Source organism: Macaca nemestrina, chromosome 12 (assembly GCF_043159975.1).
Source record: "Macaca nemestrina isolate mMacNem1 chromosome 12, mMacNem.hap1, whole genome shotgun sequence".
Lineage (NCBI taxonomy): Eukaryota > Metazoa > Chordata > Mammalia > Primates > Cercopithecidae > Macaca > Macaca nemestrina.
The window spans coordinates 15324273-15341912 of NC_092136.1; the positions used below are offsets into that span (position 1 = coordinate 15324273).

Here is a 17640-nt window from a genome sequence, read left to right on the forward strand (position 1 = left end):
AGCTAGCAGTGACCCTTTCTGACCAATTACACCTATGGGAACTGAACAATTCCAAAGATGGGGAAATTACTCATCCACAAAGGAGATTGTTCTGTTTCAGAGCTTACCTGTTACTTCTAGCTCTCTCTATAATGTCAATGGCGTCATGCTGAGTCATTCCCAACACCTGCCAGCATTTTACAAGTTTCTTAGAAATTCAACAAGAGTTGCTGCTTGCCCTTTCCACTTTCTCAATATAACTAACTACATGTAAATAGCCTCCCCACTTTTCCATGTGGTCTCACCTTTCTATCTCTTCTGATTCTGAAAACAATCACCTGGAGTAGGTACGCGAGGCATTATGAGTTCCATGTTATAGATGAGGAAACCGAGACACAAAGATGCTAAGTGCCTCACTTTACTGCAAGGGAGAAGCAAAAGTATTAAGTGCCAGCACATTGTGCTCCCAGAAAATCACATGTAGCTTTGACCCTACCCTCTAAAAGAAACAAAGAGAAACCCATTTTATGTTAGAGGAAACTGAAGTTCAGGTTATCAAGTACATTTTCAATCTGGACTGTAGTGCATTTTCTCTCTGATCTACTATGGCCATGCTCACCTTCAGCAGGACCAAAAGGTCCTTCCCCAGTCTGGAGGGCTGGGCTGAGCACAGGTAGAATGTGGTGTCTAAGTGGGGCTTTGGAGGCCAAGATAAATAGGCATGTTCAGCACCTGCAGCTCACAGGCCTGGCATGCACAGCAGCTGGATTAATAGGAGCTGGAGCTCTGCCTTATCCTAGGCTGGATCCTTCACTCCAGGAAGGCAATTAGGAGAATTTGCTACTGACTGGGGTTTCTAATCAGTCCTCAGCTTCTAATTAGGCTTCTGCAATGCCCAGAGGAAAGAAATCTTCAGAAAAGGGCCTCTGCAAAGTTTACTTTCTCAATTCCTCCTCACTCAACCTTCATCTCGTCTGGCAGCCTCCTCCATAATCCAGCCTCACCTTGGGGATGAGGGAGATACCTCTGTTTTCTGCTCTCTGAGGAGCTGACATCAACCCAAGGTGACCCTTTCTGGCCAATCTCATTTACAGAGACTGTGCGAAGTCCCAGCAATCTGCTTACTCATTTATTCAGCTAATATTTAATTAGCTATAGATAAAGTACCCACAGCAGTGTCTGGCACATCATATTTTTTCTATCTCTGTTTAACTCATTGAGTATTTACGACAATCCTATGGGGTAGATACTATTTTTATTCTATGCTACAGGTGAGGAAACGGAGACTCAGAGAGGTGAAGTAACCACTCATGGTCACACAGGTAATAAGAAGAGCTGAGACTGGAACCAGGGGAGACTGGCTCCAGATCCCTTACTCTTAACCACTATCCTGTACTGCCTAGTATAATTTAGCTGATTGTAAACACAAATTATTTCATATAGAAAATTTGGACAATGTCAAAGTCTAAAAGAAGAAATGTAAACCATTGAACCATTCCAACAAGCACTGTTAACAGTTGGAGGAAATACACTAGAACAGAGTTATTTAGAACATAAGCTCTGCAAGTAGATTGCTCTACCTTGTGGATTTAAGTGAGTTATATCACTTCTCTATGCTCACTTCCTGGGACGGTCAGAAAATTGAAGATGATACATATAAAACCCTCAGAACTGAACCTAGCATTAAGTTGGTGCAAAAGTAATTGCGGTTTTGCCATTACTTTCAATACTATTAATATCCTTCCAGAATTTTCTTCCCTAGGTATTTACATATTTTTAAAATTGAAATCAAAGTTTATATTGCATTTTTATACTGTTTCCTTAGGGTGAGTTTATAAGAAGAAAAATAACTGTTATAAAGTTTCTCAAGTGGGAGAGGCCTATAACCCACCCTGATACCCTGAAAAGTACTGAGACCTCTCATTGGACAGCTCATGAATGTTGGGGGCATTGAACACCATATCCTGAGACTCCATACCCTAAAAGTCTATGTGACCACAGGAAAAGAAAAAACTAACTCCCAATCTTGATGCAACACTGGTGAGATTGCCTTCTTCTAATATACCACATGCTGTTGAACAATCTCAAAGGTAGTCAGAATGCTCAAAACTCTTAAGTAAAGCAGAAACCTCCACAAAGAGAAAAAGTTTTATATACATAAAATTATAGAAAACATTGCTATATAATGTTATAAATATTATGTAAAACACTGTGATATATGTCCTTCTAATCTTGACAGAGGCAATTATGACACATTTAATTTAGAAAACTTATTAATAAAGATATATATATTTATTTCTTATCCTTACTTGTGATGGAGAAAATTTATATCCCAAAATATGTATATTCCTCATCCTGCTATTTTGCTGTATGTCTAACACTAACAGCCACCACTGATGACACAGTCCCATCCACCAGGAAGACCCTTCAGTCCTTTATGGTGGTTTCCACACAGGCCAGCTCCCCACCCAGGCCAGCTGAGAATAATTTACATCCCTGAACCTCTGTGGAGGTCTGAGTTTGAATCCCTTACCTCAGGGGAAATTCCCCAGCTTCCTATGTAGATCAGTGGTCCTTCTGAGCTCTAGCCCCACAGCATTTAAGAGCCAAAATACGTGTATGCACAGGGAGATGTTTATAGCATTCGAACTCCAGGCTCTTCACATCCAAAATATCCTATTGCACCTAAGTAATTTCGGTCACTTTGGTATTTTCAATTTTTTATTATGAAATAACAGTACCATAATTATAGATCTTTATAGATGTTAATAATTACCTCTTTTATAGATGTTAATAATTATATCCTATTATAGACATTAATGATTATAGATATTAATGATTTTAATCCTAGGAGTAATTTCCTAGAAATGGAACTATGGGGGAAAAGGGCATTTTTTTTTTTTTTTGAGACGGTCTTACTCTGTCACCTGGGCTGGGGTGCAGTGGCGTGATCTCAATTCACTGCAACCTTCTGGGTTCAAGCAATTCTCTCGCCCAGCCTCCCAACATAGCAGGCGTGCACCACCACACCTGGCTAATTTTTCTTCTTTTTTTTCTTTTTGGTAATTTTTTAGTAGAGACAGGGTTTCACCATGTAGGCCAGGCTGGTCTTGAACTCCTGGCCTCAAGCAACCCATCCACCTCGGCCTCCCAAAGTGCTGGGATTACAGGTATAAGCCACCACACCCAGCTGGGAAAAGGGCACTTTTATTTTTAAGGGCCTTCACGTGAATTAGCCAACTGATTTCAAGATGCTCCCCAACACTGCAGCGTAGGAAAGCAACTGTTTGCCATCACTCCCGTTAATAATGAATATTATAATTTTCTTTCAAATATTTGATGATTCCTTAGGCAAAAAGTATCTCATGACTACATTAACTTTTTGTGATTTGTATTGCCTACCTATTATGTTAAATTTTTTCATATATTTAGCCATTTCTATTTCTTTGTAAATTCAGAACTCATATATTTTCCCCGTTTTTCTATTGAATTGTTTAACTTTTCTGATTGAATTATAGAAGCATTAAGGCTCTCTCCTCTCATTGTTTAATGAATATTTATTGAGTGCCTAGTGTAAATGAAGAGTTGTTCTAGGCCCTACAGATGCAGCAGTGAACAAGGCAGACTCAAGGAAGAGCATTAGGACAAATACCTAATGCATGCGGGCTTAAAATCTAGATGACGAGTTGATAGGTACAGCAAAGCACCATGGCACATGTGTACCTATGGAACAAACCTGCACATTCTGCATATGTATCCCGGAACTTAAAATAAGACAAAATAAAATAGACTCACCTGTATTTATATATACCAGGAAAAAATGAACAAAAAATAATTTGAAAAAAAACAGGAAAAAAAAGCTCTGCCCTCGTATAGCTTACATTCTAATAGGCAGCAACAGAGAGAGTCATGTTATAAAGAAATAGAGAAGGATGCTGTGACAGAAACTATTTGGAGTAGCGACAGAGAAAGGGAACTTCTGGAGGTCAGAAAAGGTCTTGCTGATGGGGTATTTACACTGAGACCTGCATGAAAAGAAGACACAAGCACACCTTCTTAAGTGAGTAGAATTTCAGGCAGAAGGAACGGTAAATGCAGAGACTGAGGCCAGAATATGCTGGAGTCTCAAGAAACAGATAGAAGACTAGTAGGAGATCAAGCCCAGAGGGAGGCTGGGGTAGATCACAGATAATCATGTAGGCCGCAGTAAAAATATCAGGTTTGAGTCTAACTGCAATGGGAAGCCAAAGGAAGGTTTTTTAATAGGGAGTTTACAGAATCTGATGTAGGTTTTAAACAATTTCTCTTGATTCTATGAGAAAAATGGATTATAGAGAGGCAAGAGTAAAAGCAGGAACACATTTAGGAGGCTATTGTGGGAGTGTCCAGAGATGAGGGACACCAGAAGAGGTAGTGCTAATGTTCTACTTACACACACACACACACACACACACACACCCCACACACACGTACACGAATTGCGCTGCCTGGCCCTTCGTGGTTGGTTTAATCGGACACTGTGGCAACCACCACCGTTGAGATGGCGGATGGGCCGTGGAGATGGTGGATCCTCCTGGGTTCCTGAGATACTCTGATAAGCAAACCTGTGAGAGATATGTACCTGGAACAAGAAATAAATCTGTGCTGTTTTAAAGCACTGAGATTTTTATGTTATTTAACAGTGCAGCATAACCAAGGATAACCTGGCTGAATAGTGGGAAATGAAAAGAAATGAATGAATTTCAGATGGTATGAAGTAAATCTAACAGGACATGCTAAATACCCTTTTAGCATTTGATTTGCCTTTTTTATTTTTACGTGATGTTTTGGCATACAAAATTTTTAACATTTTTTCGTAGACACATAAAATTTAGTATTATATTTGCTTTTTTATTTTTATGCGATGTTTTGACATATGGAATTTTTAACATTTTATGTTGACACATACATATGCCTTTATGCTAACTTTCTGTATTTTTAGGTTTAAAAAAGTACATTTCCACATTTTCTTTATCCATTCATCTTGTTGATGGGCATTTCCACAAAAAAAAATTTTAATGTTAAGTAAATATCCCACTCTGAGCGATGACAAAGTGACAAAGATTCACTTATATTTTCTTTATACCATGTGACAGATCTGACATTTGTTTTGATACAAGCTGTGAGATACAGTTCAAACTTCTCAATAGGTAACAGTCATTTCACTATCAATGATTCAATAAATGTTTCTTTCTTCACTAATGCAAAATACCATCTTTATTAATACTAGCTCCTTGTGGATACTTGGATTTGTTTCTGAGCTTTGCAATGTGTCCTATTGATGTATCTACCAATTCTTACATCCGAAAAACATTGTTTTAATTATGAAAGCCTTATAGTAAGTTGCTTTTTTTTTTTTTTTTTTTTTTTCCTGAGACAGAGTCTCGCTCTGTCGCCCAGGCTGGAGTGCAGTGGCGTGATCTCAGCTCACTGCAAGCTCCGCCCCCCGGGTTCACGCCATTCTCCTGCCTCTGCCTCCCGAGTAGCTGGGACTACAGGCGCCCGCCACCACGCCCTGCTAATTTTTTGTATTTTTAGTAGAGACGGGGTTTCACCGTGTTCGCCAGGATGGTCTCGATTTCCTGACCTTGTGATCCGCCCACCTCGGCCTCCCAAAGTGCTGGGATTACAGGCGTGAGCCACCGCGCCCGGTGCTTTATAGTAAACTTTTATATCAGGCAGGTTAATTGCTCTTTCCCTACTATTCTTTTTTTTTTTTTTTTTTTTAGTTTTTCTTGGCTGTTCTCACCTGTTTACTCCTACTATTCTACTATAAATATTGAAATATTTTTTCTAATAATATATTATTTTTCTAACAAATCCTCACACAGAGATTACAAAAGTGACACCCTTTTCATAATATCTAGTGATACTCATTTTGACAGTTTGGTGTACACTCTTCTAGAAATTCCAGTGCTTATATAAACATGTAAAACCATGAATACTTCAAAACTGTTTTTCAATTTAAGTGGTAGAAAGCCAAAAAAATTGACTTAAAAATTTTAAAATGAAATTTGTCGATGTAACCAAAAACACTTTATCTGGATGGCTCCAGACAAGACTTGCTTCAGAAATTCAAATATCCTCAGGTTACAGTCTTGGAGTTTGGGGCTTTCCAAAAGTCCGAACATCGTCAGACCTCAGTCTTCCTTTCTCCCTCTCTTAACTTCTCTCTGGGCTATTTTCACTCATTCAGTGGCATCAGAAGCCCCAGATATAAATACTCAGAAGTTTATCAGGAAAAAAAGAGCATCTTTAAGTATCCCAGTTAACAGATCAGTACACCCACCTACAGCTGCTATGAGTATTGGCTGCTAACAGCTCACAGCTCTCCTTCTCTGGAGAACTGCCATTAGCTAAGGGATCCACTTTTCCCAGAATGCCTGGGAAGTCACACCACTTAGAGGCAGCCCACAGTCAATGGATGCTTGGTGTGGGCTGCAAAAAGCCAAATCCCTTGTCTGGAGGCAGAGCTAGGCCCGTGGCATAATTCACATTCCAGAGTTCCTGTAAGAATCAGGCCACAGCTAGACTCCAGCTGAAACTACAGCCCACCTCTTTGCTTAGCTATTTCCTGTTTCATTCACTCCTTTACAGGTTTCTCCTTCAAGCACTCCCTCAGCGAGGCACTTGTCCAAAATTCTGTCCCGGGTCTTTTTTTAAGGAAGCTAACCTAAGATGCATCTCTTCCCAAAAGTCCAAACAGAAGTTCTGGCGTGAGGGATTACATGCCTGTAATCCCAGCACTTCGGGAGGCCGAGGCAGGCAGATCACTTGAAGTCAGGAATTTGAGACCAGCCTGGCCAATATGGTGAAAACCCATCTCTACTAAAAATACAAAAATAAGCCAGGCGTGGTGGTATATGCCTGTAGTCCCAGCTACTAGGGAGGCGGAGGTGAGAGAATCGCTTGAACCCGGAAGTTGCAGTGAGCCGAGATCACGCCATTGCACTCCAGCCTGGGCTACAGAACAAGACTCTGGCGCAATGCTTAACAATAACAATAACACTATTAATGATAACAATAGTAATGATTATGTTATACATCAAAGCACTCTAGATGGCCCATTGTGTCAAAAGAGGAGAGGTAATATCTACTGTATAGTCACCCCATTCTACAAGTTCCCCAGGGAATGTTGAATGGAATATTCTTATTACTGGCATAGTCCTCCACCCTGTCCCAATTACCACTCTACCTTCTATACCATCCAGGAAGTATTAGAATACACTATATATACTCTTACCACACAGTTATTTCAATAGATATTTAATTACAGCAAATGATAATAATTACTGTCCAAAAATGCATTGGAAGGTAGAATTTCCTGTGCTAACTGCCAGGAGTCCTGATCTGTGGCTGCCACCCTTCTTTGTAATATATTCTTGTATCATCTGGCATCTGCAGTTACAAAAACCACCCTAGTTAGGCTGAATGCTTGCTAATTTCCAAAGGGTTTTATCCCAGTCATGTTACTTAGAAGCAAACGGAGCACATGGCTTCTTTGAGATTTCTTCTGCTGGAAGAGCTCTGATCCTGCAATAATGAGCCAATGAAAGCTTACAGGACACAGAGAGGTTCTACTGAATCAGGACCCAAGTTATTACTAGGAAGAAAGATGGGTTTTCCAGGAACCCACAGTCCAGCAGAGGAGATGAGACTATTCACTAAAGAATAATTATGAACAATGTTAGACAAGTGGAGTTCAGTGCCAAATTATGTGGTTCTAACAAAGAGATGGTGGGTTTCAGAGATGAGGGAAGAGACAAGAGCTAGAGTGGTTAGAGAAAGTTGACCATGGAAACCCTGGAAATGGATCTTTAGGGAAGGTGAGCTGACAAACTCCTCAGTGGAGACATGAATGAAGTATGTTTAGACCACCCCAGACTCATACCCTCCTGAGCCAATAATCACTCTTCCTTGAAATTCTGAGCAGACAATGCTGCCAGGTTTCAGCTCCTGATATGAGACTTGACATCAGGACTAAGGATGAGTGCATTGTAAAGAGAACTTCACCAGAAGTCCTAAGATCTGAGTTCCAGTCTTGATATTACCACTGAGTAACTTTAGGAATGGCGAGCCAATGGCAAAGAAAAACCAAGTTAGTTCCCAGTAGAGTCTGCAGTTGAGCTTTGAGACAAACAAGGCTTACGAGTTTTCATGAGCTCCCATAAGATTTGTTTTTATTCTCTCAGAAGTGTGCAGAAGCTGAGATAATGAGCTTCTGCTGAAGTGTGGTCTCCCGGACCGGGCTGGCTTTTCTCTGGAGTCTCAGGGGCTATCCCAGGTGCTGATTCATAATTCAAGGAAAACCACTGAGATCACTGCATCCCTCCCATAAAACTATCCCCAAAGGCAATTTAAATATCCCACTGGTTTGCTTAGTAAGAAGAAAACCTAAAGTCAGTCAGCTACATACGTCTATTTGAGCAATCTTAGCTGCTTTCTACAAAATGCTTAAACATAGATTAGCTTCACTGCAAGCCCAAGATGAATCCAACTGAATTATTCCACCAGGTAATTAAGACTTAATTATTACCTTGGCTCTGAAGTAAGGTACATGCAAACTAGAGAAGGTGAAACTGGGCAGAGAATCTTGCCTTTGTCATCAGAACTTGTCATCTGATAGGACCATGATCAGACTGGGATATCAGCTCTTATGTGAAATATACAACTAAGACTGGATCAGTTGTGTGTGTGTGTGTGTGTGTGTGTGTGTGTTTTGGTTGGGGGGGGATCTACAGCTTTAATCTCTTTGGGCTTTTTTGTCACTAGGTAAATTTTAGAAAATATAAATAGTTTCATGTGGGAGGCATGGTACTAGACTGCAGAGCTTAGACAAGAGATTTTCCTGTAAATGACTCTACTTTCTGTAATTATGCTGGAGTAGAATTAATCATATGTACTAGGACTCTGGCTTTGGAATAATATAGACCTGGATTAGACTCTGGGCTTTTTCATTGACCAGTCATGTGACCTTGGACAAGTTACTTAACTATTCAGAGTCCTAGTCTCCTCAGGGACAAAATAATACACTGTTCATAAGATCATTGTATGAATTATATGAACTAATGTGTGTACAATGCATAATATCATGATCAGCACAGAGAAGATGTTCAATAAATGGTTGCCAGGATTAGGAAAAGCAGCACAGCATGTTGGTTCAACACTCCAACTCTGGGGTCAGAGAACCAAGGTTAGAATCTAAACATCTTTTCTTTCTAGCTGTGAAACCTCAAGCAAAACATTTAATGTCTCTAAACCTTCATTTCCTCATCTGTAAAATAAAGATAAATACTTATCTCTCATAATGTTATTGTCAAGTTGAAAGGAAATGAAAACCTTTAAAGTGCTTAGCATCTACCTGACTTGGAGCAAGAACTCAGTAAATGTTAACAACAATATTTCGAGACACCGATTTCAGTAAGGTGAGAAACGTTAACGTTGTTGAGCTCCTTCACTCTCCCCAAGGGACTCAATCTTTGAAGGCAAAATGAAGAAGAGTTTGGAGAACGTCCCAAGTTAAAGTAAGTATAAGGGTTGGGGACCATCTCTTCTGTAAAGGGTTCCTCCTGAATTAGAGGAGTCTTTTTCCCTATCCCCTCCAGAGGTCGCATATTCTTTTATGTCATATATTATAATTTAAATATATCACAAGTAATATCATCAACCTATAAATGTTCCTAGACTTTCTTAAAAGGGTCACTGGCCATAAACCATTGCTTTCCCTTTTGTAAACTGTCCTGGGTTCAGGGAATCAGTTGTTTCTCTCTACTCTGGGCCTCACCCAAGCTAATGGTACCCCAATCTCCTTCTTAAAAAAGATCACACAAAACTGGGTATCACCAGTCTGGTCCTAATATTTTTCCCTCTGGGAAATATTTTGAAAATTGCCTTTCTGGAAAATAAGCAAACTCTACCTTGTTAGATAAAAATCCATTCTAAGTTTTCAAGAATCGTTATGTTCTCATTTTATTATTGAAAAAACTGAGGTTCTAATTTGTTGAGCAGTTTTCCAAGGGTATATCAAGAGGGATATGGTCCAACTAAGTCTCTCTCAAGTTATAAAGAAAGAAAAAGAGAAAAAACATGCACCACAAAGAACTCCAAAATCAATCTTTATACTTGACGCCCATAAAAGTTGAGTATTTGCCTAATGGTTTTAGAGAGGCACTGTGATTTTAAAGGTTTGGGGCTCGGGTCTGCAGAAAGGGTCTTTCTCATCCCCTAAGAAGAGAGCATGATAAGATGGAAAGAATACAGAATTTGGAGTTAGAATGTCCTAGGTTCAAATGTCTGTTCTGTTCCTTCCTAGGTGTATAACAAGTTGGACAACTTTCTTAACTTCTCTGAACTCCACTTTGTTCATCCATAAAATAGTCATAGCTATACCCAGCTTGGAGGGCTTCAGGAAGGACTAGAGCTAATGTATGAAACAGGCCTTGCATGCATGTGCCACAAACTCAGTGTGATAGCATCTGCATCCCAACAATCTGCCACCTAATCTCTGGTCAGGAGCCTCGAACAATTGTGTCTCTAATCAGAGAGACCCCCAGGAATTAGCCATGAGATACACATAAAATGGACTACAACAATTTCAGAATTAGATGTTGAGAAAGGTGTTGAAATTAACCAGGTTTTCTCATGATTTGAAGGTAAAAAAGCTCTGATTAACTGCAGGGACATTTCTTTGGTTCCATAGATTATAAAGATATAGGAAAATGCAGGGAGACAACAAAATAAATTTATAGCTAAAAGGATTTGCCATCAACTAACTCTTCTGCTTCTACTCTCACTTGGAAGTAGTTTTAGAAAATTAATCTCCCAAAGATTTAAATTCCTCATTGGTAAAAATAAGATCATAATATCTGCTTACAGGACTGGTTTTGGAATTAAATAATATATGCAAAGCACTCACAGTCTCTAGTAGAATTGATAAGTAAAATATGTTATAAGCATACCAAGGAAGATCATAACAAAATCAGAAAAAAAAATACTAAATTTACCAAAATTACATAAACAAATCACAAAAATACGGTGTATGCTAAAAAGTGGGATTTATGTCACAATATCATGTACACAAATTTTAAAACACACCATAGCCACTATATTTTTAACATACATATATTTGTAAATAAATATGAAAAGAATAAACATGGAAGGATATGTATTTTGAATACACTGGAGGGCACCCCTAAGAGGAACAGGGGAAGGAGTAAGAATGAGGCAGGACTAGCAAAAATAATAAAATAAAATGAAATGAAAAAGAGCCTTGCCCTGACCAATGATGATGGTTTATCAGGAACTGAGGAATAAAGGCCGTTCAATTTTCTACCTAAGACCCTATAATATTATGTTTAAGTAACTAGAAATCACTTGAATAGTGCCTGCATTTCCTTATATACTCAGTATTTAGTAGCTAAAGAGCCTAAATACCTAGACATATAAATCATGGATTGTGAGAAACAAAAGATCTAATGGTCATATAATCTAGCTCTGCCATATCATAGAACAGAAAGTGAAGTCCACGTTGAAGAGAAAATAAACGTTTGAAGGTTACTCAGCTAGTGAGTGCCTGTCATAGAGGTGACAACCATAGAGCTTGAACCATACCATGAAGGCCTTCTAAAGAAGCTGACTTATCCCCAGACCCTGCTGCTGGAGCAAGGTGGATGGAATAGCCCTAGGACATGTTTGACGTGATCTGTCAATGTCTCTCTCCCACTAGGACCCTGATTAGAGCTCAAGTAAGCTCCAGACCCAAGAACAGCTACCATGAGCCCTTTCATGAAAGTGTGTGCTGCTTGTCTCTCTCTACCCATGTAGTGAATAAAGCAGTCGCAGTGATTCTACAGATGGGGCCTCATTACAAGTTCAAAACCTCTTCCTGGCAGGTCCCAGTGGAATTAGACCTTAGGTGAAAGGGAAGTAAAAGAGGGATCCCATGGAAGCCAGAGGACCTGCCTGTTATCCCCATGTCTGCAGACAGCTAATTATTTGACTTTGGGACAAGTCATTAACCTCTCTGTCAGTTGTCTCAATGCCAAAATAATTACAATATCTATCATGTCCACTTTACAGGGGTGTGGAGACAATCACAGATATTTATGGATATAAAATGTATGAAAGAAGGTAGAAAGAGGTATTATGATTAGTTTTTACTACTATGGATTTTATCAAAAATAGCAATCCCCATGTTGCCACAGCAAAGAAAATTCCTTGTTGTGCTACATGGAAAAAGAGTTTCTTAACAATCTAATTTTTATATTCATGGCTTCATCAAACATAGTTCTAGATTCAAGGACTCTGAATTGGTAGATTCCAACCTGAGGAAATTGGGGGTGTGAGATGAGGGAGGCCAGGCAAATGGTTCAAGGGGAGCAGTGTAGGATAATGGAATCTGGAGACTTGGGTGTGGATCCTGGCTCCTCTACATGTGGGTCAACAGATGGTTTCATTTCTCTAATCTCAATTTCTCAAACACAAACAAGACTAATGTCACCTGTCCAGTAGGACTGTTGCCAGGTTTCCATAAAGTATTGTATATGGCAGGTCCTGGGAGAGTAGAGATGCCTTTGAAAAATAAGAGATGGGAACCTGGGCTTCCATGCAAAGACTCCAAAGGAAGTCTTTAGGCATTTTAATGAGTATACTGGATGGACTTGGAATATGGTATTATGCAGTATTACGAAGTGACTTAAATCTGTACCATATGGCAACAGGAAATCTTAGGAAATGCAAAATTTCTATGACTCAAATATAAAGCAAACTAAACATAATTATTTTAACCAATTTGGTAGATCAAAAGAAGGAGCATTCATTTGACTTGACGTTTGAAAGATTCTCCCAGAAGCAGAAGTTTAATGACATTTCCTTTTCTGTGTATCCAATCACAATATTTAGTCTTTTTGTATATGGCATGTATGTAGTCATAATAGAGAAACACAACTTATTGATAGTAGAATCAACCCATAGTCAAAATATAGAGAAGACTTAAATTAGCAAGCATTCCCATATGAATGGGATAAAAGACTGATTTTTTTTGTTAATGAGGTGGAAGGGAGAAGAGAGGAAAGAACAAGGGAATAATTTCTTCAACTTACTAAGGGTCAAATTTACTCAATCAAAAAAAAGAATATGTATGTATATATATAATTGAAAGAAAGATACAAATATATTACACAAAGATAGCAATATTAACAAAGTTCATGTGGAGTAAATGGACTATGTTTCAGAACAGAAAATCAATAGCTACCATCTAAAATTGATGGTAATAGCAACAACAAAATTAGCCAACATTATTTAGCTCTATGTGCTGGGCACTGATCTACACCTGTTACAGGTATTAACTTATTTAATACTTAAAAGGCTACAAATTGAGTTCAGTGTATACTGCTCAGGTGATGGATATACCAAAATCTCACAAATCACCACTAAAGAACTCATTTATGAACCAAATATCACCTGTTCCCCAAAAATGTATGAAAATAAAAAATAAAAAGTTATATTCAAATTCAAAAAAGATAATAAATCTATTTTCTCTTCCTTAAAAAAATTAAAAGAGCCCTATGACATAGGCATATTTTTCTGTGTTACAAATAGGTGAATATGTTATTTTAAGAATGTATGAACTCCTCTACCCAACTTTGATTTAATGAAAAGTTGAGGCACAAAGGGGTTAGGTAACTTACCCAAGGTCAAAAAAAGGTAGCAAGCACATGAGTTTGAACACATTATTTACAATCATGGTGTATATATAACCAAAAACATTTTTAATGCAATATGTTGAAGATGATGGCCTCTGAGATGGGGTGGTGATGATTAAAGTAGAAAGAAAGACTTTTTGTTATCAGTTAATACTATTTGACTAGGCAATTTTTTTACTGCCCACTGAATAATTATATAATAAGACAGAAAATATCAATGTGTACTATAAGGGAATGGTGGGCAGGAAGAGCAGATTCATCAGCTTCCAACTTGTGAAAGGCTTTCATGAGAAGAAGTGACTAAAATTGCTATGAGTATCTAGAAGGGGTAAAACTAAGGCCAGTGTGTGAAAGGTACAGAAGGAGAAACCCTAGGTCCAAAAAGAGAATCAACAGGTGGAACTGTTCACAGATGGAGACTCATATGGCAACTGAGTGACCATGTCGTGGGTATACGGTAAGTGAGACTCCAGCCCCAGATGGGATTGGAATAGATGCTGTCTAGGTCTCTTCCAAAGCTGAGAATTGTGTACCTCTTATCTTTACAGAAATTTCCAAATGTAAACTAGAATTAATTTGAATCAGAAATACCAGCTTCAGGCTCAGTTCCATAAAATGCAAGAGATGTCCAAAGAAAATCAGCCAGTTTCAGAATTTCTTAAAAACAAGCTTTACAAATAGGCCCAGAATTATAAGCCACACTTCCACCATAGAGAGAAATATTCTGTCCTTCACTTCTGAAATTCTTTTTATTTCATTCTCATCCTCAGACCAATAGTCCATATTGTCTCCATGGCCAAGAATAATCTCACCACAGTAACTGAATTCATTCTCATGGGCTTTATGGACCACCCCAAATTGAAAATTCCCCTCTTCCTGGTGTTTCTGAGTTTCTACCTGGTTACCCTTCTTGGGAATGTGGGGATGATTATTTTAATCCAAGTAGATGTCAAACTCCACACCCCAATGTACTTCTTCCTGAGCCACCTCTCCCTGCTGGATGCCTGTTACACCTCAGTCATCACCCCTCAGATCCTAGCCACATTGGCCACAGGCAAAACCGTCATCTCCTACGGCCACTGTGCTGCCCAGTTCTTTTTCTTCACCATCTGTGCAGGTACAGAGTGCTTCCTGCTGGCAGTGATGGCCTATGATCGCTATGTTGCCATTCGCAACCCACTGCTCTATATCGTGGCCATGAATCCCAGACTCTGCTGGAGCCTGGTAGTAGGAGCCTATGTCTGTGGGGTGTCAGGAGCCATGCTGCGTACCACGTGTACCTTCACCCTCTCCTTCTGCGATGACAATCAAATCAACTTCTTCTTCTGTGACCTACCCCCACTACTGAAGCTTGCCTGCAATGACACAGCAAACATCGAGATTATCACCATCTTCTTTGGCAGTTTTGTGATTTTGGCCAATGCCTCAGTCATCCTGATTTCCTATCTGCTCATCATCAAGACCATTTTGAAAGTGAAGTCTTCAGGTGGTGGGGCCAAGACTTTCTCCACATGTGCCTCCCACATCACTGCTGTGGCCCTTTTCTTTGGGACCCTTATCTTCATGTATCTGCAAAGTGGCTCAGGCAAATCCCTGCAGGAAGATAAGGTCTTGTCTGTCTTCTACACGGTGGTGATCCCCATGCTGAACCCTCTGATCTACAGCTTAAGAAACAAAGATGTAAAAGATGCCTTCAGAAAGGTCACTGGGAGACTCCAGGTGTCCCTGACCATGTAGATCCAAGTGAGAGGAATTTTTAGTCCACTTTTTTCCCATATCAATATATCCTAATAGGCACCATTACTATATGCAACCTATATCTACAAACAGAGAAGATAGAAGATAGGTACCACCAGGCACACAGGGAAAACTACAACTATGATGAAATTAGTTTCCAGCAATTCCATGTTCTTTCTTCTTATCCCCTTCTTCCACTTTCAATCCATTTCTTAGCACTCAGCAGTCTCTTGCTATTCTCTAATGTCACAACTTATAGAATCTCAGGTGCTGGGAGTCTTGAGTTTATTTCATTCATGAAGAATTCCATATTCTTTATGTTATTTTATGAATATATGAACTCCTCTACCCAACTTTGATTTTATGAAAAGTTGATCATCATTGCCTCTCCATATGGAAACATAGCTCATTGATACTGACTTAACTCTTTGTAGAAAATTACAGCTATAAATTGTACTATTGGAGAACAAGGGTTATTTGTGGTATGGATCACCTGTCAACTCATTATAAAGTAAATGAAAAGAACCTATGAACCCAGTGAAATTTCTAATCAGAAAAAAATAGAGTAGATCAGGAAAGGGTGCTTTCTTTGGGCTACTCTTCCTCTAATGTCTTCCTAAATGGTTTCTAATATCTGCAGGACTATAATATCTTCTTCTTAAGTGACAATTCTCTAGATTCTGAATCTCCAATTTCTTAATTTTTTTCTCCTCCTAAACATAGTGCCTGCCTCATGACAATTACTGCTCTCAGGCTTGTTCCCAGCATCTGCAAAGTCAACAATGATAGACCTGTAGCAAGTAGTCACAATTGATACTACTTTCTCAGGTAAAAATAGCCTCTATGATTATAGAAGTAAGCAATTATTGTCCACATTGGATGGTGAACTCCTTGAAGACAGGGTCATAATGCTTCATTTAATACTCTCTTCTATATTGCTGCTTCTGGTACCCTGAAAACTACCATACATTTATGAAAGACATTAAAGAAGAGACAAATAGAAAGACATCCCACATTCGAGTGTAAACTAGTTCAACCATTGTGGAAGACAGTGTGGCGATTCCTCAAGGATCTAAAACTAGAAATACCATTTGATGGATGAATTCCTGGACACATACACCCTCCCAAGACTAAACCAGGATGAAGTTGAATCTCTGAATAGACTTATAACAGGCTCTGAAATTGAGGCAATAATTAATAGCTTACCAACCAAAAAAAGTCCAGGACCAGATGGATTCACAGCTGAATTCTACCAAGGGTACAAGGAGGAGCTGGTACCATTCTTTCTGAAATTATTCCTATCAACAGAAAAAGAGGGAATCCTCGCTAACTCATTTTATGAGACCAGTATCATCCTGATACCAAAGCCTGGCAGAGACAGAACAAAAAAGGAGAATTTTACACCAATATCCCTGATGAACATCGATGCAAAAATCCTCAATAATATACTGACAAACCGAATCCAGCAGTACATCAAAAAGCTTATCCACCAAGATCAAGTGGGCTGCATTTCTGGGATGCAAGGCTGGTTCAACATATGTGAATCAATAAATGTAATCCAGCATATGAACAGAACCAAAGACAAAAACCACATGATTATCTCAATAGATGCAGAAAAGGTCTTCGACAAAGTTCAACAGCCCTTCATGCTAAAAACTCTCAATAAATTCGGTATTGATGGGACGTATCTCAAAATAATAAGAGCTATTTATGACAAAACCACAGCCAATATCATACTGAATGGGCAAAAACTGGAAGCATTCCCTTTGAAAACTGGCACAAGACAGGGATGCCCTCTCTCACCACTCCTATTCAATATAGTGTTGGAAGTTCTGGCCAGGGCAATCAGGCAGGAGAAAGAAATAAAGGGTATTCAATTAGGAAAAGAGGAAGTCAAACTGTCCCTGTTTGCAGATGACATGACTGTATATCTAGAAAACCCCATCGTCTCAGCCCAAAATCTCCTTAAACTGATACACAACTTCAGCAAAATCTCAGGATACAAAATCAATGTGCAAAAATCTCAAGCATTCTTATACACCAATAACAGACAGAGAGCCAAATCATAAGTAAACTCTCATTCACAATTGCTTCACAGAGAATAAAATACCTAGGAATCCAACTTGCACAAGATGTGGAGGATCTCTTCAAGGAGAATTACAAACCACTGCTCAATGTAATA

At 39.0% G+C, this 17640-nt stretch overlaps 1 protein-coding gene across 1 annotated transcript; it reads left to right on the top strand.

The window, feature by feature from the left end:
• The first annotated feature begins 14513 nt into the window (after positions 1-14513).
• LOC105496079 (olfactory receptor 9I1) lies at positions 14514-15458 on the top strand. Its single transcript, XM_011766145.2, has one exon. It carries the CDS (start codon positions 14514-14516, stop codon positions 15456-15458), a length of 945 nt encoding a protein of 314 aa, XP_011764447.2.
• The last annotated feature ends 2182 nt before the right edge of the window (positions 15459-17640 follow it).